Genomic DNA, 27010 nt, shown 5'->3' with positions numbered 1-27010 from the left:
GAAAATAAGTGGAATAAAAAATAAAAAATGTTGTTCAATATAATTATAGTAAAAAGAAAAAAGAAAAGAAAATCAAAAGAATAATATATTTTTTAATGTGGATAAATGACATAGCATACATACAGATTTTTTAAAGTAAAATATTTAAGTAATTTCTGTTTTATATTTGATTGATAATGGCAATAGAGGCAATGTATATGTAATAATATGTTCCTCTTCCCCTTCCCTCCCTCCATCTTAAAAAAAAAAAAAGAGAGAGAAAGAAACACACACACACGCACGCACGCACGCACGCACAAAACCAACAAAAAAAAACCCAACAAGAACGACAAACCCCATCCCCTGGGGCAAGGGTACCAAGGCGGGCTATCACAGTAGACTCCATGAAACGCCCATACAGGCCCGTGGATTGGTTCTGCCAGACAGCGGCAATCCTCACATGGGTAAAACAGTAAAGGGGGCTGTTGAAATGGGTGCCCACTGGGTCACTATAGCCAAGGCGCATGGAGCGCAGATGTTCAATGGAGCGCTCGTTCAGGCTGCGGTATGTTTCACCAGTGTACTTGTTGGCACAAAGGGGTGAGTGAGTGAGGACATACACCAGGTTCTCTCTCTCACACACACACACACACACACATATGCACACACGCACGCACGCATGCATGCACGCACACACGCATGTATGCATGCATGCACACCACCAGAGCTCAGCCCTATGTGCGCGCGCGCACACACTCGCACACACACACACATTCTCTCACATTCACACTCTCTGTCTGTCCGTCATATTCTCTCTCTCTCTCTCTCTCTCTCTCTCTCTCTCTCTCTCTCAGCATTAATGGGCTTGTGAGCATGCAAACACTTGTACATATACCTGCACAAATACACATACCTCCCACACTCACACCCTTGGCATGAAACGGATGGAGCAGTATTTCTTGCATGTCATTTGATGTATTCCATCATTGTCTGCCTGTGTTTGATCTTGATGGCTGTGCATCAGCTGTGATTGAAATCATGCCAACACATCTATGCACATTCATTCCATCATTGACTTTGTCTTGCTTACTTTATGTGTGTATGTATGTGTACGTGTCCTGTGTTTTTGTGTGTGTGGATGTTGGATGTGTTTGTATGTTGGGTGTAGTGTGTATGTGTGTTTTGTAATCTAACCTGTATTGTATATATACTTTTTTAGTTTTCAGTTTATTTTTGTTACTTTTTTGTTAATTTTTATAATATACTTAGCTCACTGCATGTGGATCTTGAAGTTTCAAAAAAAAAAAGAAAAAAAGTTAAATGATTATACACCTCTTTCACATCGAAACACAATATTTTATCTTATTTGTTTGAAAACCCTTGTTAACTTTAATTCATTCAATTAATTGGGTGTGCATATGTGTGCATGCATTTGCGCGTGTGTGTTTGTGCATGTGTGTGTGTGTGTGTGCGTGCATGTATGTGTGTGTGTGTGACTGACAGAGGAGTTCCTGCTGGAGGACTACAGCAAGTACCGGTACCTGAGCCATGGCAGCATTGCCGTCACAGGGGTTGACGACACTCAGGAGTTCCGCAATCTGGTGGAGTCCATGACCATCATGGGCTTTGCCCCCGAGGACCAGTCAGGTGATGACGATGTGTACTTGTCTTGTTGTTGGTTCTAACCAGTGTGTGTCTGTGTTTTGGAGATGAAATGCATAGACTAATGTTCATTTGTTCATGCTCTGGTTGAAAGTTGATCCTCTTGCAAGTGATAAAGAAGACTGAATAAGGATGGTGTGTGTGTGTGATACATATATGTCACTGATTGTCCAGTATCAGTAATTTCTGAGAGAGAAAAGACATTGAAATATCAGGAGACACAAACCTAAACATAATGCCAAATCATTCAAACTATTAAAAAAATACTTCATACTTGTTATAGAAATGAACCCAAAGTGCTGAACATCAAAATGTGAACAAAACTGAAAATAACTGATTGATATATATATAAAAAAAAATATATAAAGAAAACAACTGTTATGGATGAATACATTACTGGTGTAATGAATGTGTGTATGTGCTTGTGTCCAGCAATGTGATACTGAAAGAGTAAAGTGGTTTCATGAAAACTTCTCCCATGGTGTCCAGTGTACATGGGGGTTTTAAAGCTCTGAGCTGAGTCTTCCTAGGCTCTGAAAAAAAAAGTCGACTTTCCGGTAGATTACTTTCATCAGTCAGTTGGCAGAGTCGGTAGGTTGGAGGGAACTGAGGTACTTACCATGAGTGTATTGATACAGATAATCATATGCAGAGAGAAACATATGCTCTTGTTGTTTTGTTTGATTTGTTTTTGGCTTGGATGGTACAGAATGTACTGTAGTGGGGGAAATTACTGTGTTGTGTGATAACTGTTTGGATTGGTTCAACAGTACTATGGGTTGTCATGACGATAATTATGTGGGTTGTGTTGTGCAGCCCTGCTGCGTGTGATCTCTGCCGTCTTGCTGATGGGAAGTCTGCAGTTCAAACAGGACCGCAACTCAGACCAGGCTACCTTGCCAGACAACACAGGTGGGTGTGGTTCTGGGAGATTTTGTAATTGCACTTCTTTAAGGTTGGTTTCTTTTTTGTGTGTGTGCCTCAGATGAGAAGGCATAATATAGAGATGCATTCTACAGAGATATGGGGGCAGCCCTTAATGTGTTTCATGTTGTCTGTACTTCGTGATGGTGGATAATTTGGAAACAGTGCAATCGTAAGTCTTATGTATGAAGATGATAGAAATAATGAAAGTGTGGAATGTATTTTATAGTATTGATCACACATTAACCTTGTTTATATTTTACAACACTATGGGTGACACAATAATGTGGTTTACGCAAGCAGAATTTGCAGTATTTTTATATCTTTTTGTATTTTCATAACACAAATATTAGTTAACCCAAGCAGATTCCTCTTGTTCCCCGAGACAAGTGAAAAGCAGATTCCACTATGTTTTGGTAATGAGAAGTGCCACAAAGTACAGAAAGATCAGCATTTTTTTGGTAGAATGGAAAGGGTTTACTGCACACTAGAATGAAAGAAATTTGAAGGGAAAAAAAGATAGCACTGTAGTCACCTGATGGACAGGAACAAGAACATAAACAAGAAAAACAATTTGAGGGAGTGAGATATTTTGACCACAGGGCCATCTACAGGCAAAACAATAAAACATACAATGGAGCACTTGGTTGAACATCTGCTGATGGTGTCTAAAGGGAGGCTGTATGCCAGAATCAGGTGTTGGAATTTTGTTCTGGTGTTCACCACTGATTAGAGGCCTTATTATGGCAAGGTGTTGTGTCCTTGGGAAAGGCGCTTTAATCTTTCATCTCCACTGAAGTGTAAATGTGAACCTGACATCGGCTGGGGAAGGTTAAAATGGGAAAAGGAGAAGGTTGAGCCCCGCCTTCCTATCCCGAGTCTACAGTGCTGAATTCACAGCCCTGAGAGCTGTAAAAAGGCTATGGGACCTTTAACCTTTAACCATGATGGATTGTACAGTGGTGGACAGGGGAAATGCAGATGAGGTTACAGGTGAACACAGGATGATGGGTGTGTTGCGTGGTGTGTTTCAGTGGCCCAGAAAGCCTGTCACCTACTGGGTGTACCAGTGACTGCCCTGACACAGGCCTTCCTCAAACCCAGGATCAAAGTGGGCCGCGACTTTGTCACCAAAGCACAGACCAAGGCTCAGGTACATGGCTCGTCATGGATTTGGGGCACAGCTAGAATGGCACCCGAGTGCCAGGCCAGTTTCAGTTTGTTGCAGTCTGTCTTCTTTTGAAAGGTTTTGTGTGAACACTTTTCAAGCCGGTGTTAGTCTGCTGTATTTAAACCATGGCGATAGTGAGTGCAACACTTGATCAAGCTGAACTCGGATGCATTCTTTTGTTGAATAAAATGTGTGACAGTCTGACATTTCTGTGGTTATAGTTTATTGATTACAAAAAGTGTCAGATAATCTCAGGATGAACTGTTTCTCAAAATTGAGTTTCAATCATTGCATGTTTATTTAGAGTCAGGTTGTCTGTGTTTGTCAGCAAGAAGTGCCAGATCAACATTGTAAGAGAGTATTAAGTTGGTTGAGGGAGACAGCATCCCTACAGCATGTAGAACCAGTAGCAGCAGTTTTGATGAAGGAAAGATATTGGAAGAACATCTGGACACACTGACAGACCTATTGCTGGCCATGTACAGGTGGAGTTTGCTGTGGAGGCCATTTCCAAGGCTCTGTATGAGCGCATGTTCAAGTGGATTGTGCAACGCATCAACCGTTCCCTTGACCGCACCAAGCGCCAGGGGGCCAGCTTCATCGGCATCCTGGACATTGCTGGTTTTGAGATCTTCAAGGTGAGCGCAGCTGTTCGGGATTATGTGAATGGAAACTGTCAACTCATCACCCAGCACAACCATCCTTGTAGAAAGCACTCCCCTGGCACAGAGTTGTATGGGCATTGAGGCATTTTTATATTAATCAAAGTTCTTGAGGAAAAAGTTGAATGTGTGTTTGTCTCAGAAATTTAAAAACTAGTTTAGAAAATGATTTTAAAAAAACAACAACAAAACATACTGAGAATATGATTTTTAAGATACTTTAACTGCTTACAGTTTCTCCCTTCCCTTACATCCAACGAATACAAACAAGTGAGTTTTGGAAAGGCAGTTTCAGAAGTGAAGTTCATGCTGTCCAAACATAGCAAGGCCTGAATGCGTCTGTGGCAGTTGTAAAATACCTTTTAATTACATAGACTATACTGTGACCCACGGGTGCTGGTATGTTAGATTAAATGTAATTTCAGGAATAACAGTTGCTTTCTGTAGAGTTCTTTCTTTGTTGCACCATTGTTCACACAGATGAGGGACGGAGCCTTTGTGCAATTTCTCAAGGCTAACAGTTACATAGTAAACAATTAGTTTTGAATGATTATTTCAGTGCTTGTGACATTTGTTGGTAGAAGTTGTGAACACAACATGGCATCCATTTGGTGTGTTTTGACAATGGACTGCTGCCATTGTCATTGACTGAATGTTACAAATCAGAGAATTTGTTTTGTATAAAAACATGAGATTAGATTGATATGCTATCGTGCCTCATTTGGATGACCAAAAAGCATTCATAGTTGCTTTTGAATTAGAAATTATAGAGATAGCGGCATAATATTATTTGCAATTTTTGTAAGGCATTACTTGGACAGACTGACTGACTGACTGATTGACTAACTTGATATTGGTTCATGTCAGAGAATGGTTTTGCAAATGGCATATACAAGAACAGAGTCCATTTAAAGCACAGTGTTGATGTGGGCCTGGGATCTGACTTTCTTCTGTAACAGAAGAGTACCCAGAAGGTAAATGACACGGCCCGCGACCAGAGGGGTAACGGTGTCCTAACATTGATGTTGTTCACGAATCCATTTCACAGCATGGACACACTCCCTGATGTCATGCAGGCTTGGCCTGTCTTTAGGACACACAGTGGTAGTTTATCATTATAACGTATGGCAGCATACCTCTTACCATGGCCATACTGTTTGTGGGATGGTTTTAGTGTTTGTCAGATGTGTGGCTAGTCTGGTTCTAAACAATATGTTGTGTAGAATTCATGTACATTTTATATGATATTGTGCACTGTTGTATGGCAAGTTATGAATGTACATTGTAGTTTTGTGCAGTTGATAATGTCACAGCTATTTCATCTGAACACAATTTTGACCTTCCATTATGCATCATGCTTAGTGGTGTGGTTTTGGTATTAGATGTGTGTGTGCATGTGTGAGTGTGTCTGTATTTCCTTCTCACTGCTATTGTGAAGCAGCACTGCTTAAGTGGAAAAGAAGGGTAGGGCAATGACTTGAAGTGTGCTAAACATTAATCTGATTGTGCTCTCTTTTCGGTAATTGCTTTGCAGTTCGCGAAACAGTGTAGAGGGAGCAGTGTGTGAATGAATGCAATTCATATTACTTTTGTCCTTTAACATTGGTGACATCTAAAAGACCTCCAGAGTGTGTGTATGTATGTATATATATCTCAGGCAATAGATATACTGAGTAGGATTATGTTCTGGTACCTCAGTTTTGAAAATGATTGCGTCCATTTTTCACTGGACATATTTCCTCCACAAAAACCTGTATTCAGAAAAAAAGAAAAAAAAAGAAATGCAAGAGGAGCAAAGCAAAATCTGAATGCTGTGTGATGCTTTGCTTCCCTGAGTCCTCTGTGAGCAAAACAGGTAGTGGGCTTTTTGTTCTGGAAGAGTTCGTTTCTATGACAGGTTGCCAGCAGTATGCTGGTGTCTTTAGGTGTGACTCGGTTGTTAGCTGTCCCATCCCTCCCTTCAGATACACCCTTCTGCTTCGCCTCATTTTCTCATTGCCCCTCATTGCCGTGTGCATCCCTCACCATGTGGAGAGGCTATAGCGCTCACTCTTCTCACCCTCACAGTCACTGAGTGATGGTGTTTTTCTCCAGAGAAAAGGAACTCATAAGATCCGAGTGGTGAGAAAATTCAGATGTGCCGTTGAGCATCCGCTGATTGGCTGCTGAATGACTTGAACCTTTCGCACGTGAATGGCAGTTGGTTGGTGTGTGCTTGCCATGCCGGCTGGTTCTGTTCCTTTCCTCCTTGGACAGCCATTGTGCTGAGTGGAGGGGGTCCAAGCACAGTGGCTTGCTTCACTACAGCTAATGTCTTGGGCATGGCTGCTCTAGGTTTAGTGAGAGTGACGTGCTGGTGTTTCCGTGGAGTGTGAGTGAAATGGTTGTTCTGTGCATGTTCCGTGCACCAAGAAGTTGATGACCATTGGTAGTCCTTCTGTCTCGGCTAATGTGTGCATTTATATGACCTCATGTGCATGCATGCAATTGCACACACATGTGCACATGTATTACTCTTGCATACACTTACTTGCTCAGGTGAGCAAACTCATGCAATCATGTTGCATGGAAGCACAGGCGGACACACATGCACATGCGCACGCGCGCGCACACACAGACACACACACACACACACACACACACACACACACACACGACTGAGAGGGGAAAGAATGTTTGTTGTGTGTACTTAATAGAATACTTTTTGAGTGGAAGATAGTGAACTTAGATCTTTTTGCGGTGTTTATTTTCCATACCTTTTCTTGTTCCCTTTTCCTCTATTCTCTTCCCAGCATGGCCTCTGACACAGGTCTGGTCATGGACATAGGTTAGCATTGAAGGTTTCCATTTTTATATATTTTTTTTTCTTTGTTCCGAGCACATTTAAGTTTTTTTTTTGTGTACCATATCCCTCTCCATATTCCAGGTCTGCTGTTATCTCAAACATTGTTCTGTAATTACAATTTACTTAAATAAAAAAAATGACACATTATTGATTGAATGCGTGAGTGTGTGTGTGATGTGTAATGAATACATACCCATTGAGAGACTTACCTTATGTTTTGTGTTATAATCTTCCACCCCTATAAAAAAAAAAAAAAGATTGATTTGTTTTTTCCTTTTTTTCTTTATAAAGATGAAAAGAGCCTTTAAGGGTCATGAAGTAGAGGTTTCACTGTGAATATATTACCTGTGTGTGTGTCCATAATATAAGCAGCATGGACTGTGCTTTATTAACATTGGTTGTAATCACACTGTGTACTGGAGACAGTACTAACCCTTTAAATAGGATCAGAAGAAAAAAAAACAAGTAGATGAGTTGTTGATGATTGTTGTTGTTGTTACGTTATTGATATAGAAAGTAGAAAGTGTAGTTGTGTGGAAGGTTGATGGATGTTTAAGTATAGGGTCACCTGGATTCGTTCTATGAATCTGTATGTTTTAATGACACTGGTAAAACCATGAATTTGTACTTTTTGTTTATGAGATTTGAGTGACTCAAGTTCGGTGCTGTTTCAGAAGGAATTAATAATAATATGAAAATAAGACCATAGCTGGATGATAATGGAAGGAAACATTTTTTACTTTCCAGTAATAAAAACGTTGAAGTCCATAATGATTCTTTTTGTTTGATTGGAATTGTGTTTTGCAGTTTTCATTTGATACATTGTAGAAGAGGTGACCTCTGTCATGTGGATTTGTAATTTCTTCTTTTTTTGCCCCCTGTTTACAATGTATATCACTATCATTGAGATACAGGATACAATAGGTGTGATAGTGGCTACTGTTTTCAGATGAAAGTTTGGAAAATTGTATTTGATTTATAGACAAAGGAAAAGATTGTTATATTTTAAAGACTGATACCATTTTGGATTTAACAATGGTGCGAATCATGAAAAGATTCAGCAATATTTGGCATCAGTTATAGAAATAGATACAAAAGCTGATTCATAACTTCATATGAATTATTGGTCTAAAGTGTTGCATTAGAAGATTCACCATTGCCAGAAAGACAACAGAGATGATGATTGGCGGTGATGATGGACTGAGTCACCTGTGCCAAAACACAGCACAGAGATTGTGACAGTGGTGATGGGCCTTCTTTCAGATGAATTCCTTCGAGCAGCTGTGCATCAACTACACCAACGAGAAGTTGCAACAGCTGTTCAACCACACCATGTTCATCCTGGAGCAGGAGGAGTACCAGCGCGAAGGCATCGAGTGGAAGTTCATCGACTTTGGCCTTGACCTCCAGCCTACCATCGACCTCCTGGAAAAGGTCAGCAACTTTTATGGAAAAAAATATCTTTGCAGGAATGAGTAGTTTTTCTTGTAGGTTTTTGTGTTTAGATTCTTGATTGGGTTATTTTTGGTGTTTGGGAGGTTTTAATTGGGAGCTCAGATTGCTTGAGTTTGATGTTCTGAGTGCTACTTAGCAACCAATGTCATACTTACCATGCAGTCATGCTTGTGTATGGGATGTATTTTTGTGTGTTGATACATATGTGTGTGTGAATCTATGTGTGCTTGTGCATGCACATGTGTGTGAACACATACTTGAGGTATTTAAGATGGACTACTTCTTTATAAAATTCTGTTTCCATATAATTTTGATGCAAATTTCTTGTGATCAGCCTGAGAGAGTGTTCATTTTAGATTGGCACTTTCTTTGTTCTTCACCGTTACATAGTTGACAGGGCTTAAAAGATAGTCGACAAGATTTAAAAAGGAGCCAGACTTTGATGAAATAAAAAATAATCTCTAAAATTGAAAGAGAAAAGGATGTGTATAGTCTTTGTGTTAATGTGGGTGTTTCAGTTGTGGCTAAACAGCTATACATTGAAACTTCACAAGTGCTTTCTGTGTGAGCAAACTCTGAAAGACATGGATTTAAGGCATATCGGACTGTGTAGTAAAGCAGACTGTTTTCAGAGTATCACTAACCACAAGCTGCTTCATCCCAGAAAGGGCCTCTTTGGAGTCAGCTGGGCTACAAGCGACATGATCCAGCATGAACCACAAGCTGCATGCTGTATTTGCTGTTTCAGCCAATGGGTGTGTTTGCCCTGCTGGATGAAGAGTGCTGGTTCCCCAAGGCCACCGATAAGACCCTCGTGGACAAACTGCAGGCCCAACACACCTCCCACCCCAAATTCCAGAAGCCTGACTTCCGTGCCGATGCCGACTTCTCCATCATCCACTACGCGGACAAGGTGGACTACTCTGCGGACCAGTGGCTGATGAAGAACATGGACCCCCTGAATGAGAACGTGGTGTCCATCCTGCAGTCCTCCACCGATGGCTTTGTGGCCAACATCTGGAAGGATGGTATGCAGGGGGTGGGGGTACAGCAGAAGGGATGTTTTTTTAGGGGTCGGGGGTGGGAGGGGTTATTTTTTTTTTCTCAGGTGATGGAAGTTACTGTTGGTAAAGAAATCATATTGGACTTATTTTTGGTTAAAACAATTTTTTCTATTTATTTTAATAACCTTCCTACCCATCATCTTTTTTTTATGCATGTGTGTGCAGTTGACCATATTGTGAAAGGGCAACATGAAAAAGAGAAGAAAAAAGAAAAACACAGAAAAACCTATACACAAGCATTCCATGTCTTTATGTAATTTGCTGTAACATAGATTTATTCAAATGATTTTTTGTTGTTGCGATTCACATGATTTTTTTCCCCACAAAGTCTTTGCCACTAGGGTGCGCAGTCATAATTCTGTAAAATGAGGGAAATGGAACATGGTTGCCTTTCCTGCTGAAAACCTGCACCTGGAAATCACCTTCCGATGCTTCAGCTAATGTCTCAGAACAGAACATTAGTCCTTATGAAGAATTCTATGGAGTTCAGTTAGAAAGTTAGACTGAAACTGTGTGTGCTTTTAACAATAGTTCTTTGAGAAAAATTGCAGGTAGTTTATTTAAAAGAAGTACACTGAAACTGCAGTATGTTCCTTACAGTTGAATGGCATTACTTAAACAAGACAACAAGTTTGTTTTTTAAAAATACACTGAAACTGCAACTATATGCTTTACAGTTGAACATCATTACTAAAAAAAACAACAACAAAACGTTAAAGAGAAAAAACATCAACAAACAAACATCACAACCCTTTTGGCCCAGATTAATTAGACCTAGAAGTGGCCATGCATGGATTTCTTCTTTGTCTTGGGCTGCGACTCCCACGTTCACTCATGTACATGTACGAGTGGGCTTTTATGTGCATGACTGTTTTTACCTTGCCATGTAGGCAGCCATACTCCATTTTTGGAGGTATACATCAATTAAAGTGACGCCTGTTGAGGACTTACACTCACCCCTTCTGTTCTGTCTCCAGCGGAGATAGTGGGGATGGGGGCGGCAGCAGCCGTGGACACAATGTTTGGGTCGCGCACGCGGAAGGGCATGTTCCGCACAGTGGGCCAGCTGTACAAGGAGCAGCTGAACAAGCTGATGGCCACCCTGCGCAACACTAACCCCAACTTTGTGCGCTGCATCATCCCCAACCACGAGAAGAAGGTCAGTGTGTGGGGAGGGACTGGTGGATTGATCCCTATGTTCATTCATTCCTCTTTTGAATCATCATCTTTGTTTTTCACATGGAAAACTTTCAGCCAAACTGGCCAGCTAAAGATAACAGACCAGGGGTTGGGTTGCATAAGTGATCTGTGCAGTGCTGAATTTGCCTATCATTTAGAACTGTCCATGGTCTATAGAATTAATGTAGACTTTGGAAAATTTTTAATGTGGAGCAAGCTTAGCACTGTTGTGTCTGCATATGCAGCCCAGTCTTTTACACTTGTTATTTGAGAACAGGAAAACGATACAAGCCAGTCAGTGTCTAAATTAAGAAATCATAAACATATGCATACTGCTGTTGGTTTGCACTAACATACAACATTCACATAAAAGTATAGCAGTTAATCAAATTTACAATGAAAAGCATTTTTACAGGCGAATGTGTGTGTGTGTGTGTACATGCATATATAAGAGAATGTATGTGTGTTAGAGAGATTTGACATGGGACTTTGCGAAAGAGATCTGATAAAGAATGATGTACTTTCAGGATCATTGTCCAGTTGTGAGACAACAATCAGAACAAAATCTGTGTGTTGTGTGCAGGCCGGGAAGATCGACTCTCCCCTGGTGCTTGACCAACTTCGCTGCAACGGTGTGCTGGAAGGCATCCGCATCTGCCGCCAGGGCTTCCCCAACCGCATCCTGTTCCAGGAATTTCGTCAGCGCTATGAGATCCTCACCCCCAACTCCATCCCTCGGGGCTTCATGGACGGCAAGAAGGCTGTGGAGAAAATGGTGAGTTCTTCTGTGGTGTTGACATTGCCCCTTCACCCTGTTGGTTTTGTTTTCAATGCAGTTGTGTGGTGTATATATGGATCAATCCACATGCTGTGACGCCTCCTGTAACTGAAGCTAAAACCCAGAGGGATGTTGAATGTCAGATTGTATTACAATGTCTCAGTCTGGACCTTAACCTTGATTTAAGGACTCAGGTCTATAGAACTATTAGAAGACTTTTTTTTTTTTACAGTTTTACTGCATTGTCCAGAACTGTTGGAAAGAGGTCAGAGTGTCTGGTTTATCAGCATGAACAGTGATTTCTTGTGCATTTTTGGACCAGTCTTAGTGAGCTTGCTGACAGATGTAAAATATAAAATCAGAAATCACCACCATCTTTTTAGGAGAAATTCTCCCTGTGTATCTTTGATCACAAGAACAGGAAGAATGTTTTTATATTTTTACCATTGTGGGATTTCTTTTTGTGTCCTTATATAAGTCTTTACAGTTCAGACATACGCAAGATCTTCAGTCATTTGTGTAGAATCGGCTGGTGCTTTCAAGACTGGTGGTACCTTACTGCAATAGCTGACACTGGCAGAGTTCGTTCACTCCCTTCGTTGAAGTGTCCCAAGCTCCACTGTAGTCTTGATTCTTGTTGTCTTGTCCAGATCAAGACAGCTCACTCTGCAACTTGCATGTTCCTGTTGCATTGTGCAGATTTCAGCTCTGGAGTTGGACAGCAACCTGTTCCGTATCGGGCAGTCCAAGATCTTTTTCCGTGCCGGCGTGCTGGCTCACCTGGAAGAGGAGCGGGACCTGAAGCTGACGGACATTGTGGTGCAGTTCCAGGCCCTGGCCCGAGGTCTTATCGCTCGCAGGTACTGGGCTGTAGGAGGCGGGGTGGGGAGTGTGGTTCATGATTTGACAGGGGGAAGTGTTCTTTGTTGTGTTATGCATGTTAAGGCTGGTTGTTGAGCATGCTTCATTGGTGTCAAATTTTGTGTGGCTAAGTTGAAATTATGTATGTTTTATGTGTAAGGTGATATTGGATAGAGTCCTTTTTGATACCAGCGTTTCCTCTCTCTCTCTCTCTCTCTCTCTCTCTCTCTCTCTCTCTAAATTTGTTCCGAAATAAACAAAAAAAGTTGACTGCATTAGTTTGGGAGAGTGGGAAAGAGAAAAGAAAGAGAATGATCAGAGAGAAAATACTCAGTGAAAGAAATTGATGGAATGGAAGGAATTTAATAAACTGATGGTAAAAATTTCTTCATTTGAAATTCTAAAAAACAAATGCCTCGTGTTACCTTGTGTTTTTAGACTCTTTGGGCTATCAGCTGTGATGAAAATGCGCTCAGCAGTGGACATTTGTGATGCTCCATGTCACACCAGTTTTAATTACACATACTTAACCGTGACCCACTAGTGCACTAGTGCAGACTCCAGCAGGGGTCTGACATTTCTGTCCTGTGCAAACTACTATCCACCTATGCTACGATTGATAACCCCCCGGAAGTAGGTAACCTCCCCTTTGCCCCCCTGACTAGCGCCCTCTTTTTCTGGCAGCCATCATGACTCCTGTTCCTGTGCTCTTCATACAGCTAAGTTTTTTTTCGTATTTTCTGTCTGTCTGTCGATTCTCTGGCGTCACATAATTATATAGCTCGATCGGGCAATCACGCTAAAATTAAGGCGCGATTGCAATCGATTCGCTGACACTCTGGGCCCTCTACTCCTGGCCCTCTCAACAACGCCAACCCGCCGCCTCCTCCAAATAACCACATAAAAACCAACATTCTGAAGTGTAGACGGCCAGCATGATATTGTAAGGTTACAGTATATTCCAGAAACCACATTGTATGTGGAAAATTTCACAAAATGTTCTGGTGTAGGTGACCATTATGATGTTGTATGGTGCTGTCATGGTATATTTCAGAAACTTCCAGAAGCGTCTGCAGCAGATCAATGCTATCCGGGTGATCCAAAGAAACTGTGCTGCTTATCTCAAGCTGCGCAACTGGCAATGGTGGAGACTGTTCACCAAGGTAACAATACTTTTTTTTTCATGTACCAAATAGATCTGTGATTTGTCTTGTCTTAGATTTTGAATATTTTCTTAATGCATTACTGCTTTTTATTAATTTATTTTATAAAATGTTCATGTTAAAGGGTTTTTCATTTTCAAGTCATCAGATAACCTGTTTGTGAAATGGAATTCTTGCTTGAGGTGATTGCCTCCTTTAGTTCATAGTTAAGTTGAGGTTATCAGAATCTTTAAAGTTTTGACAGGGTGAAATTGAATTTCAGCACAACAGCACTCAGCCCTATGTACTTGGTCCCTGTTTTGTGATGCAAGAGTGCAAGATACAAATGATTATTGTTGTGCAGTTCTATTTGTCCATAACTTTTTAAATCCAGCAAATGCACACACCCTACAAGTCATCTTGACTGGTCTTAAAGTCTTTGTAGTCCTATTTAAAAAAAAAAGTATACAAAACATTGATAGGCTTGTGTTGACTGTAAACATTGTCTGCATGGTGCATGCAGTTTAAAAACTTGAAGCTATGGATGCACACTAGATATAGGAAAAACAAACAAACAAAAAAATTGATGTTGAGATGAAGCAGAATGCCATTATTTGTTTTGTTTTTTGCACAAGGTGTGAAAAACTTGTCAAGTTAAAGAGGAGGAAGCAGACAAGGCAGATATGTCAAAAAGCCAAGCAGGACAGACTGAATTGTCTCCCTGCACCATGCTTAACCCAGTGTTGTTTGTGTCTGTGTCTCTGTGTGTTTCTTTGGTGTGTGTGTGTGTTTCTTTTTGTTTGTGTGTGTGTTTTTTTCTGTTTGTGTGTGCATGTATCTTCAATTTTATGTCCCATTTTAAACAATATTAGAATGATTAAAACAACAACAACAACAACAACAACAAAAAACAAACCCATAAACGTATTTAAAAAATGGAGGTGGAGTTTGGAGAAGGGGATGGAGAGAGGAACAGATGCATGTACACCTGCACATGTGTGTGAGTGTCTGTGAGAGAGAGAGAGAGAGAATGACAGAATAAAGGAGAAAGGTATGTAACATCAGCCAAAGGATGAGGAGAGGGGGAAAAAAACAACGGCTCTAATAAATATGTGTGTGTATGTGCAGGTGAAGCCGCTGCTGTCAGTGACGGGCCAGGAGGAGAAGCTGCACTCGAAGGAGGAGGAGCTGCGCAAGGTGAAGGAGACCTACGAGAAGCAGAAGCAGGACGTGGAGCAGTTGGAGTCCCGCTACGCTCAGATCATCGAGGAGAAGAACATCCTGGCCGAGCAGCTCCAGGCAGAGACTGAACTTTGTGCTGAGGCTGAGGAGGTCAGTGACTTCTCTCTGTTCTTTCCCTGTGTGTGTGTGGTGTTTGTTCTGTGTATGTGTTGTGTGTTTTGGCTGTGTGTGTATGTGTGAGAGAGAATGAACAAATAATAATAATAATAATAATGGATACTTATATAGCACACTATCCAGAAATCTGCTCTAGGTGCTTTACAAAAACGCTTTTGATAACATAAAACATTATATCTATGTTACATACACACACCAAAATGTGACCACACACACACACACACACGCACGCACGCACGCACGTACGCGCACACACACACGCACGCACGCACACACACACACACTGCATACATACATTTTAACATACATGTGTATCTAACAGCTACCCTAACAAATACGCACACATAGGCAGGCACAAACTTACATAAACACACGCACACACAATACACATTCATATACATGCATGTAGTTGTGGACCTGCCACAATTGAACTTATTGCTGAGGGAAAAGGTGAGTTTTGAGACGAGATTTAAAAGATGCGAGGGAATCAGAGTGACGGAGGTTATCAGGGAGCTTGTTCCACGTCTTTGGCGATTGAAAAGAAAACGATCTGTGTCCATAGGTCTTACTTCTGACGTGAGGTATCCTGAGAAGTCGAGTATCAGAGGAAGAACGGAGCTGGCGAGACGGGGTATAGATATGGATGAGTTCAGAAAGATACTTGGGGCCAGATCCGTTGACTGCAAATGATGGAACAAACCTTTTTTATTGAGGGGAAAAAAGGAATAAGCACAAATGGCTTGTTTTCATTCTGCCCTAATGAAAAAGGAAAATATAACAAATACTCAATACGAAAGACTAGCATTACATGAATAAAGAGAGAGAGAGCATGTGTATATATGTACTAACAGGATTTAAGGTTACAAATGCAAGTATGCATGCATGTATTCATGTGTGTGTATGTGTGGAAGCATTTTGCATAAAACTGGATCCAGGATTACTAGAAACGCATGTTTAGTGTAGACATACATTTATATGGTAACTGTACTCAAAGGGGCAAAGAGAGAGGCACATTAGATTGTAGATAGGACCATTAAGTTTTGCTCTTTTTTTTTCCTTCGTTATGATAAAGGCATATACCTAATAGCCATAGCTGCCTAGCACTTTCCAGCAGGTTGCAAGTGATTTTGAGATGACAGTTTTTATACTTGCCCACAATCGGACAAAAGCAGATGTGATGATGCCTTGTTTTCAGTCCAGGTCTACTAAATCACAAAGTGCTGTGTGCTATATAATTGTCCTTTTAATGACAATTATAATAATGATATAAAAAAAAGCTGCCTTTTTATACCAAGAGTGTATAAAAAGCTGGGTATATGTTTCTGTCCTGGCCCAGGATACAATGTTTATACTTGTACCCATTCAGAAAAATGCTGAAGTGATCATGCCTTGTTTTCAGTCTGGGCCTGTGGTTATGTAGCAGCGTTTGTAAGAAGATGTGTGTGGTTTTAGTTGTGGTGGAGGAAATTATGTTTTCCCTTGTACCCATTCAGACAAATGCTGAAGTGATCACACCTCTTTTTTTTCAGTCTGGGCCTGCGGTTACATAGCAGCATGTGTAAGAATGTGCATGTGTGTGTTTCAGTCGCGGTCAAGGCTGGCGAAACGTAAAGAAGAGCTGGAGGAGATCCTGCATGACATGGAGCTGAGGATGGAGGAGGAGGAGGAGCGCATCGTGGCCATGGTCGAGGACAAGAAGAAGATGCAGCAGACTGTGCAGGACCTGGAGGAACAGTAAGTCTTGAGGGGACAGGCAGTGCTGCCCTTCATCTACTTCTTTTTTTCTTTGGGGCTGTGGGGGGGATGTTATGAAGGAAGTTGTGGAAGTACTTTTGATGAGTTAATATGCACCTATGGTGAATTTCTTGCCTCGTGTATATATATATATATATATTGAAATTTATGAATGAACTAAGCACAGCAGAACTGAACACAGACCCCAGAAAGATGATGTGATGTAAGATAGATGGGTTCAATGAGTGATGTATGAGAGGCACAGTGTCTAACTTGTGATGTGATGTAAGATAGCTGGGTACAGTGGGTGAATGTATGGGAGGCACAGTGTGTAACTTGTGGTGCTGTGATGTAAGATAGCTGGGTACAGTGAGTGAATGTATGAGAGGCACAGTGTTTGATTTGTAGTGCTGTGATGTAAGATAGCTGGGTACAGTGAGTGAATGTATGAGAGGCACAGTGTTTGACTTGTGGTGATGTGATGTAAGATAACTGGGTACAGTGGGTGAATGTATGAGAGGCACAGTGTTTGACTTGTGGTGATGTGATGTAAGATAACTGGGTACAGTGAGTGAATGTATGAGAGGCACAGTGTTTGATTTGTAGTGCTGTGATGTAAGATAGCTGGGTACAGTGGGTGAATGTATGAGAGGCACAGTGTTTGACTTGTGGCGCCATGCTGTGGCTGCAGGCTGGAGGAGGAGGAGCAGGCACGGCAGAAGCTGCAGCTGGAGAAGGTGGCCACGGATGGCAAATTGAAGAAGCTGGAGGAGGACCTGGCTGTCAACGAGGACAGCAACTCCAAGCTGATCAAGGAGAAACGCTCCCTGGAGGAGCGCCTCAGCGAGGCCAACGCCCAGATCGTGGAGGAGGAGGAGAAGTCCAAGCAGCTGGGCAAGCTGAAGAACAAGTATGAGGCCATCATCGCGGACCTTGAGGAGCGCCTTCGCAAAGAGCAGCATGTGAGGAGGAGTACTGGTTACTTTTAACCCGCCTCAATTTTCAAGTTGTTTAGAAAACATACAGGAAAATTATGCCCTGTCTTTGTATTGCAAATGTTTTGACTTTCACTCCATTCTGTGGTGAAGAACTACAGTGTGTTAATTATTCTCTTATTCTCTCTTCATCTGGTACACATGTTCTGCAATATCTTTTTGGATATTAAGTTCCACAGGTAACCAGCTTTCTTGTCATGCACCTAGAATCTGGAACCTTGTCACACAAGAAAAAAAGAACTTACAATTCATCTCCTCCATCAGTTGTGCATGTAAAGCCCCACATCACCCTCAGTCTTTCTCTTTGTTTTAGATCTGTGGGACTTTGGTGTATGTGTACACACATGCCAGTGAGTGCATGTATGCAAATGAGTGTACCAGTAAATGATTGAAGCAGTAAAGTCTGTGTGTGTGCAAGGCTCGGCAAGAACTGGAGAAGATCCGACGTCGTTTAGAAACGGAGATAAACGACCTGCGTGATCAGCTGAATGAGAAGCGGCAGCAGGTGGAGGAGCTCCAGGCACAGCTGTCCCGGCGAGAGGAGGAGGTGCAGAGTGCCTTGCAAAAGTAAGTATGGAAAAAAAAGCCTTTTTAACACTGAAACAAATACACTTGCAGGCAGAAAGAAGAGTGGAAAAAAGAAAAAGGGTGCCCTTGCACCGTGACGACATATTCTCACCATTGAGAGCAATCTAAATTACTCATGTAGAATCCTACTGTGACAGAGATTGTAAATTACAATACAATTCAGTAGATACAGTATAATACAACAAAACACAATACAGTACAATATGGTTTAGTTCAGTTTACTTACTCAAGGAGGCATCGCTGTGTTTGGACAGATCCATATATTAGCGCTACATCACATCTGCTAAGCCAGCAGCTTAACCCAACGTGCTTAGTCAGGCCTTGAGTACAATGAAACACTACACTACAACTCAACACCATACCACCAGCACCACACGACTGCACACCACACCACATCTCACCTTGCCACACCACAGCACACATCAAACCACAGCACACATCAAACCACAGCACACCAGCAGAGGAGAGGGGGTCATGACAGAACACCAACAATTCAGCACAACCCATGTTACAACACAACACAACACAACACAACCAATGTGTTGAAGTGAGATGGACTGTACACACAGTGACCCTGGCTGTGTTGTGGTGCAGGAAGTACGAGGAGGGGGTGTCTCGGCAGAACACCAACAACACAACACAGTATTTGTATTTGTATTTCTTTTTATCATAACAGATTTTCTCTGTGTGAAATTCGGGCTGCTCTCCCCAGGGAGAGCGCGTCGCTACACTACAGCGCTACCCTTTTTTTTTTTTCCTGCGTGCAGTTTTATTTGTTTTTCTTATTGAAGTGGATTTTTCTACAGAATGTGCGCTTAGTGCATGCTGCACACAAGACCTCGGTTTATTATCTCATCCAAATGACTAGCGTCCAGACCACCACTCAAGGTCTAGTGGAGGGGGAGAAAATATTGGCGGCTGAGCTGTGATTCGAACCAGCACGCTTAGGTTCTCTCGCTTCCTAGGCGGACGCGTTACCTCAAGGCCTTGAGTACAATATTTTTACAACACAATACAGCACAGCACAACACAACACAACACAACACAACATAACCGGTTTGTAGAGGTGGTGTGGATGGACACACAGTGACCCTGGGTCTGTTGTGGTGTAGGGCGGACCAGGATTGGGTGTCGAGGCAGAACACCAACACAATACAGTACAATACTTTACAACACAGCACAATATAACACAACCAGTAGTGACATGGACTGGACACACAGTGACCCTGGCTGTGTTGTGGTGCAGGGCGGATGAGGAGGGGGTGTCACGGCAGAACACCAACAAACAGCTGCGGGAGCTGAGCAGTCAGATGCAGGAACTGCAGGAGGACCTGGAGACTGAGCGGGAAGCCAGGAACAAGGCGGAGAAACTGAAACGGGACCTCAATGAGGTCCGTCACTTTCACTGCATTATTGTTGTTATTAACTTTTGTTATTTATTATCCTCATGATTATTATTCACAAAGGGGTTGTCCCTGGCAAAATTCTGTAGAAAATTCCACTTTCATAGGAACACAAAAACACTTGCAGACATGAAAAAATATATGTGGGTTGAGCTGCACCGTTGTAAGTGTGCTGTCTCCAGGAGAGCAGCCAGTTGTCTCCAGTCATCTCCAACCAGCTGTTTGATGTAGTGAGCACACAAATGAAACTGATGGCTGGTCCAAGGGACAGAACTCTTCAGTGGTACGGACAGTGTGAATCCCCATAATAATTTTTCTGTCTGTCTGGAGAGTGCCGCTACTGGATAGTATCTGGCTGTGTCTGACTGAAGTGTGTTACTGTGTCAGGCTGATGGCAACTGGCTGGACTTAGTGTGAACATAGCCATAAAGGAAAACTAAACAAACCAAAACTTGTGCAGAAATACGACAGACCTGTTTGAAAAGCATCATATCGAATTGGCTTTACTTTGAAACTTTCTTTCCACCTAAAACAATTATAGCATCAGAAGTGAAAGCATGAAAGGTTTTCTCTGTGTTATGTGTGTATACAACTGTCTAGACTTAAAGAAATATGAAGCCATAGCTTTAATTTCTAAGCTGCCAGTTAGTCCAGCAGATGGTATTGTTAATTGATTCGTGATGCCTTTGAGTGTGTTTGTGTGTGTTCTGTGTGGGAAGTCGGGTTTTTGATGTGTGGAGTGGTGGGTGGGGGGTGTAGGGGGGCAAAAGGACAGGTATGTATGAATTGTGTATATGTATGTATGTAGTTTTAAATGTGCGCTTTGGTGTGTGTACGGAGCTGTGATGTTGTGTGTTATGGAGAATATTACGTTTTGTAAGGCACCTAGAGCAGTTTGAATAACACATAAACGCCATAACCCACTGGTGCAGAGAGAGAATTTGATCAAGGACAGATTAAACCCCCATCCCGCAGCCCCCCCAAAAATAAAAATCCTGTTATAGATAGAGTGCTGTATAAGTGTCCATCATCATTACCATCCTGCTGCCGTTGGCCAGGAACTGGAGGCCCTGAAGACAGAACTGGAAGACTCTCTGGACACAACAGCGGCGGTGCAGGACCTGCGCAACAAGCGTGAACAGGAGTTACAGGACCTGAAGCGCACCCTGGAGACCAACCAGCAGCAACACGAGACCCAGCTGCAGGACGTGCGCACACGCTACAACCAGCAGATCGAGGGACTCACCGAGGAGGTGGAAAACACCCGCAAGGTGTGCCTTTTGTGGCTTTCACTTTTTGCTCTTTTTTTGTTTGCTCATTTTCTTGATTTGTCTCTTCTTCTGTATGGTACAGGCCTTCTGTGAAGATGTGATATGTACATTAAGAACAAAGTTTCTCTTGGGTAATATAAGCAAGTGTGTCTTGTTGCTTCAGCGTTTTATGACTTGCTGGAAGGCCCCACAAGACAGTTTGATTTTGCCACTGACATGTTGAAATGAATATCATTTTGAGCGTTAGTGGTAGTGTACTGTTATTTTCTTTCTTTATTTCATGAAGCAGGAATGATCTGTTATTTGTGTTTTCTTTTTTGAATAAATTAGTGGTAGTGTACTGCTATTTTCTTTATTTCATGAAGCAGGAATGATCTGTTATTTGTTTTCTTTTTTTGAGTAAGTTAAAACAGGATGACTGCTGAGCCTTCTGTGTTTCAGCCAACGTTAACACTTTAGAGTAAAAAAATTTATCCATTGCTCATTTCATTCTATTCTCCTGTTGCAGGCCAAGGCAGCCTTGGAGAAGACAAAGACAACCCTGGAGGCGGAGAACCAGGAGATGGCCTCTGACCTGAAGAGCGTGCAGATGGCCAAGACAGAGTCTGAGCGGAAGCGCAAGCAGGCGGACCAGCAGCTGGCAGAGATGTCCATCCGTGTGCAGGAGGTGGAGCAGGGGCGGGGAGAGTCTGCTGACAAGGCCGCCAAGCTGCAGCAGGAGCTGGAAACGGTGAGACATGTGGCTGAATGTGAGTGAAAATGGGTCAGCCATTCCGATGAGACAGTTAAAAACATGTGGTCGCCTCCGTGTTCAGCGTGACACTTGGAGCATGTAAAAGAACTTGCAGCAACGAAAGGGTTGTTCCTGGCCAAGTTATAAAGAAAGTGCTCTGATTGTAAAACGAGTATATTTGCAGACAAAAAAAAAAAAAAAAAAAAAGAGTGGTGCTGCAGTGTTGCGACACACTCTCCCCAGAGAGAGCATTCCAGATTTAACAAAGAACAGTATGTCGTGACAAAGAAATATCACAGCACAATGAAATACAAGAGGAGATTTATGATGGTAGTAGATACTTCTTTCGAAGTATGACAGTTGTTGAAAAGATAAGCAGTCCTGTGGGGAATTTTGAGGAAACTGATGCTGTATTTTCTTATGTGAAAGTAAAGGGCAGTGGAGAATGAGGAGCTGGCTTTGTTCTTATGTAAGTTAATGTTGAATAAGTCAAGATGTAGTTTTCCTCTTGCGGAACAAACGTAAAGCTGGTGAGAAGATTGGCTTGCTGTCTTTCTTTCTTTTCCTTTTTTTCTTTTTTAAAATTTTTTTTAGATAAATTATTGTCAGATACTGATCAGAATGGTGGTGTTTTCTTAGCATGACCAGTGTGTATTTTGGGGGGGATGAAAAGCGTTTTGAAACAACGCACCCATAATATTTCCCTTTCCTCCCATGCAGGCCAACTCTCAGCTGGAGCAGACGGACACCAAGGCGATCCAGTTGGGGCAGAGAGTGAGCTCCCTTGAGGCCCAGCTGGCAGACAGCCAGGAGATCAGCCAGGAGGAGACGCGCCAGAAGCTGGCCCTGCAGTCCAGGCTGCGGCAGGCAGAGGATGCCAAGGAGTCGGCCATGGAGAGGCTGGAGGAGGAGGAGGAAGCCAAGAAGGCCCTGGAGAGACAGGTCAACGACCTCAACCAGAAGGTGGGTCTTGGGGGTGATGGCTTGTTACAAGGCAATGCAATACAGTGCAGTGCCATACAATACAATACATTGCAATACGGTACAGTGCAATGCAATACATCTTTATTCTGCTGGAGATGAATTGTGCATCCACAGGCTCGGCACACACCCCACTCAGTATCTCTGCCCACAGCTGAGTCCCAACACACACAAAGCATGACAAAGTTTGCACCAGAGATAAAAAAAAGCAACACATATAAAACACACCTTGTTTGTGTGTACATTGGATGAACCCATGGTGGCATGTTCTATTATCTGTAACAAGTGGACTTTTTTGAAGAATCACTGCCTTTCTCCATCTCAGGGGTACAGGTTATTTGCTGTTGTGTGTATTTGAAGAACATACTGTTTTGTTTTTTTCTTTGAAACATTAGACTTCTTGAGGAGTCACTTCTTGACAGTAATGAAACTCCTTTTCAAATCATATTGCTCTGAATTCAGAGTGAAAACATGGACATGTTGAAACAAACAAACAAAAAAATACAAATCTTAGAGGTGCGTAGTTCAACACTTGCAGAGCGTTGGGTCCATGCATATGTCAGGCATTGGCTTTCCCCTGGCCTCCCTTTTAAAATCATTTTTTATGTTGTTGTTGTTTTTTAAGCAGATATGTTGAACCATATGTGGATCAGTCTGTCATGTCTCCATGAAACTGAAAGAGAAAACAGATATGATACAGCATATGTGGATCAATAGGGTTGTAGTTTCCATAGGATTGGAATGAGACCCTGCTGGAGTCTGCACCAGTTGGTGACAGTATGTATGTTATGTTGAATGTAATGCAAAGGGGAGGTTACCTACTTCCGGGAGGTTATCAGCCGTAGCTACTTTCATTTTCTCCACAAAGGCGGATAGTAGTTTGCACAGGACAGGAATGTCAGACCCCTGCCGGAGTCTGCACTAGTGGGTCACGGTAAGTATTTTACTTAAACGTAGTTTTAGGAAGAAAATTTCCTTTTAGGAAAAGAATTCTGTCTTTCCGGTCCCGTGTGCAGCACGCACTTGGCGCACTGAAAAATAACCCATGGCAACACAAGTCTTGTCCTCTGGCAAAATCCTGTCCACTCTGATTAGTACACGAATATATGCATGCACTCAGAGCCTGACTAAACGTATTGGGTTATGCTGCTGGTCAGGCATCAGCCTTGCAGATGTGGTGTAGCATATATGGATTTGTCGGAACGCAATGACGCTTCCTTGAGAAACTGAAACTGATTCATGGGTCAGTCTGTCTTACCTCCATGAAACTGAAATCTTGTTCTTGTCTGTCCGTGCCTACCTTTGATGGGGTGTGACATGTGTTGGTGTGACAGATGGTGGAACTGAAGCGGAAGGCAGAGGAGGACATGGCAAACAACGAGGCCCTGGAGGAGTACAAGAAGAAGGTGGCCCGCGAGATGGACCAGATGCATGCACAGCTGGAGGAGGCTCGCTCCAACTCAGACCGTATGGACAAGTCACGTAGAAAGCTGCAGGCTGAGGTCAGTGGCTTTTTGTATGGAGTGTGTGTGTGTGTTATGTGATGGGGAGAGAGTGTGTGTGAAGGAGAGAGGGAGAGAGTGTGTGTGAAGGAGAGAGAGAGTGTGTGTGTTGGGGGTGTGGGGGGGGGAGCAGAGAGACTGGGTGGGTGGGAGAGTGGGGGGAGGGGGGGAGACAAGAGTTTGTGTTGTGTGAGGGAGAGTGTGTGTGCATGTGAATGAGAGATTCAAGATTCAGAGAGAGGGAGTGTGTGCATGTGTGAAGGGGAGAGAGAGAGAGAATGTGCGATTGTGTGGTGGTTGTTGGGTGGGGAGAGGGGGGGAAGTGTGTGTGTGTGCCCTGTTTGTGAGGTTTTGTTTTCTTGGACTCTGGGTGGTTCTTTTTGACTACTTTATTTTGCTATAACTTGAAGCTGTGAGTGTTGGGATGAGTGAGGCTTGTGCCAGCTGACTACCTGATCAACTCTTGTGACAAACATGAGGCTCTAGTGTGTGTGTGTTTGTGTGTATGTGTCTGTCTGCCTGTATGAATTTGAGTGCAAGTACATGTGAAATGCTGGTGATCTGTGTTTTTAAACACTTCTGAATGATACCAGTGTCCATGGAAGTAAAAAAATTTTCATGGCCTGAGGAAGGTTTGTTGATGGATACAGGTGGAAGACCTGACGATAGCTCTGGACAGTCAGCGTTCCAATGTCAGCAACATGGAGAAGAAGCAGCGCAAGTTTGACCAGACACTGGCCGAGGCCAAGGGAGAGTCTGAAAGGTAATGGGGCCCACACAGTCACTGGATAGTTAAAGGATGAGCACTTTGACAGTTTGTGTTAGAAATTCCAGATCACCTGTCATTTAAGTTAGGCTTTAAAAAAAAAAAAATCTCAATATTATGAACTTTTAGGCGATCCCATTTCCTGCAGCTGTAAGACATTGTATGTACACTTTAAATTGATTGATTGGTTGATTGATATTGATTCAGTCAGGTTTCTGTCTCATGCACATGCACTCATCCAAACGCACAACACAATCTAAAACAGCAGCACTAGTGTTGTGGTAACATGTCTACCTGGAAGGGAGAGAATCTGAGAATATGGGATCAGATCCTACGATTGTCAGTATTTACCCCCCACTTCACCAGATCTTGAGTAGTGGTCCAGACACTAATCATTTGGATGAGACGATAAATTGAGGTCTCGTTTGTAGCATGCACTTAGTGCATATAAAAGAACCAGTGGCAACAAAACGTTGTCCCTGGTAAAATTATGTGGAATAATCCACTTTTGATACAAAAGCAAATATACTTGCAGGCAGAAATAAAAAGGTTGGGGCTTTCACTGTAGGACACACAGAGAAATCTGTTGTGACAAAAAGAGTAATACAATACAATACAGTACAATAAATGCAATACAGTACAGTGCAGTCCAATACAACACAAGAAGCAGCACTGAAGCCAGCAACGTTGGTACTTTCAGGCTGACCCTGGAGAAGGACAGCCTGGAGCAGGAGAGCCGGGACAAGGAGACGAAGATCCTGAACCTGACGCGCAGCATGGAGGAGCTGCAGGAGCGGGTGGACCAGCTGGAGAGGCTGCGCCAACAGCAGGCCCGTGAACTGGAGGACCTCGTCTCCTCCAAGGACGACGTTGGCAAGAATGTGAGTCACAGTCTGTGCATGGGATGAGGAAATACGCTTTGCAGGCTGAAAATAAACAAACTGGGTGGCTCTGCACTGCAGTGGTGCGCTCTTCCTGGGTAGAGCAGCCCCAAATTTTATGCAGTACAACAGAAGTAATTCCTGCACTACACTGCACTGCACTGCACTCCACAGCACTACACTCCACTCCACTCCAGTGCACTGCACTACACTACACTACACTAAACTACTAGCTAATTACGCAGACTATATTTTCTTTTGATGCTTTATGTGTCATGATTTAAAAGTCTTCATATTTGACATTGACAGGTCATTGTTTTCGGAATTATATCTGTCAAGATGGTAACATTTTTGCTTTTGCTTATTTTGTAAGCAGGCTTGTAAGGTTTGTGCATACGCTTTGAACAAGCCCCCTCTTCAGAAGCCTGTATACATCTCATGTCATCATAAAAAACATGCTCTTTTCAAAGTAATGCTTTTACATTTGTTTTGTTCAACATACGTTCCTCTCTTACACATTTGTGCAAGCATACTTTTCTTTTTGTCTTAGCCTTCTCGACTTATCCTTGAGAGCAGGGTGTGTGCAGCGGGCTTGTGAATGATCAGTATGCACAGCATTCAAACAAGGTTTAGAGCTTTATGAATACATGATTGTTCTTCTTCTTATTGTTATTACTATTTGTAGAAGTAAGTGGACGGATGGGAATTTTGCAAACAAGATTTAGTGCTATATGAATACCTTGATTATTCTTGTTGATTACAGTAGTAGTTGTAGAAAGTAAGCAAGAGCACTGGATGGACAGTAGATGGCAGCAGATTGACTGTGTGGTGTGTGTGACCAGGTCCATGAACTGGAGAAGGCAAAACGGACCCTGGAGGGGACGGTGATGGAGCAGAAGGTGCAGATCGAGGAACTGGAGGATGAGCTGCAGGCGGCTGAGGACGCCAAGCTGAGGCTGGAGGTCAACATGAACGCCCTGAAGGAGAAGTACAAGAACGAGGTGGCCGGCCGCGAGGAGCAGGAGGAGGAGAGCAAGAGGTCCATGTTGAGACAGGTGAGTCACCTGGGTTAGGT

General features: G+C 42.6%; 1 protein-coding gene across 8 annotated transcripts in view; it reads left to right on the top strand.

The window, feature by feature from the left end:
- LOC143288169 (uncharacterized) overlaps positions 1-27010 on the top strand; it is a 64527-nt gene that overhangs the window by 22103 nt on the left and 15414 nt on the right. For 4 of the 8 annotated variants that reach the window (XM_076596518.1, XM_076596509.1, XM_076596492.1 and 1 more), the window contains 23 exons: positions 1483-1626; positions 2458-2553; positions 3600-3718; positions 4222-4374; positions 6493-6519; positions 8507-8677; positions 9447-9726; positions 10740-10921; positions 11525-11716; positions 12419-12579; positions 13635-13743; positions 14851-15054; positions 16667-16815; positions 17507-17777; positions 18229-18377; positions 19645-19789; positions 20860-21072; positions 21581-21802; positions 22526-22768; positions 24121-24288; positions 24939-25051; positions 25755-25935; positions 26778-26990. In XM_076596518.1, coding sequence (XP_076452633.1) covers positions 1483-1626; positions 2458-2553; positions 3600-3718; positions 4222-4374; positions 6493-6519; positions 8507-8677; positions 9447-9726; positions 10740-10921; positions 11525-11716; positions 12419-12579; positions 13635-13743; positions 14851-15054; positions 16667-16815; positions 17507-17777; positions 18229-18377; positions 19645-19789; positions 20860-21072; positions 21581-21802; positions 22526-22768; positions 24121-24288; positions 24939-25051; positions 25755-25935; positions 26778-26990 — 3905 coding nt within the window. Of the gene's footprint in view, positions 1-1482; positions 1627-2457; positions 2554-3599; positions 3719-4221; positions 4375-5357; positions 5373-6492; positions 6520-8506; positions 8678-9446; positions 9727-10739; positions 10922-11524; positions 11717-12418; positions 12580-13634; positions 13744-14850; positions 15055-16666; positions 16816-17506; positions 17778-18228; positions 18378-19644; positions 19790-20859; positions 21073-21580; positions 21803-22525; positions 22769-24120; positions 24289-24938; positions 25052-25754; positions 25936-26777; positions 26991-27010 lie in introns of all 8 variants that reach the window. The other 4 variants (XM_076596534.1, XM_076596526.1, XM_076596500.1 and 1 more) reach the window with 2 other exon arrangements.

The sequence above is a fragment of the Babylonia areolata genome, chromosome 1 (genome assembly GCF_041734735.1).
Source record: "Babylonia areolata isolate BAREFJ2019XMU chromosome 1, ASM4173473v1, whole genome shotgun sequence".
In the NCBI taxonomy this organism is placed as follows: Eukaryota; Metazoa; Mollusca; class Gastropoda; order Neogastropoda; family Buccinidae; genus Babylonia; species Babylonia areolata.
The sequence above is the reverse complement of the archived record's forward strand: the minus strand, read 5'-3'. Positions and strand labels throughout refer to the sequence as shown.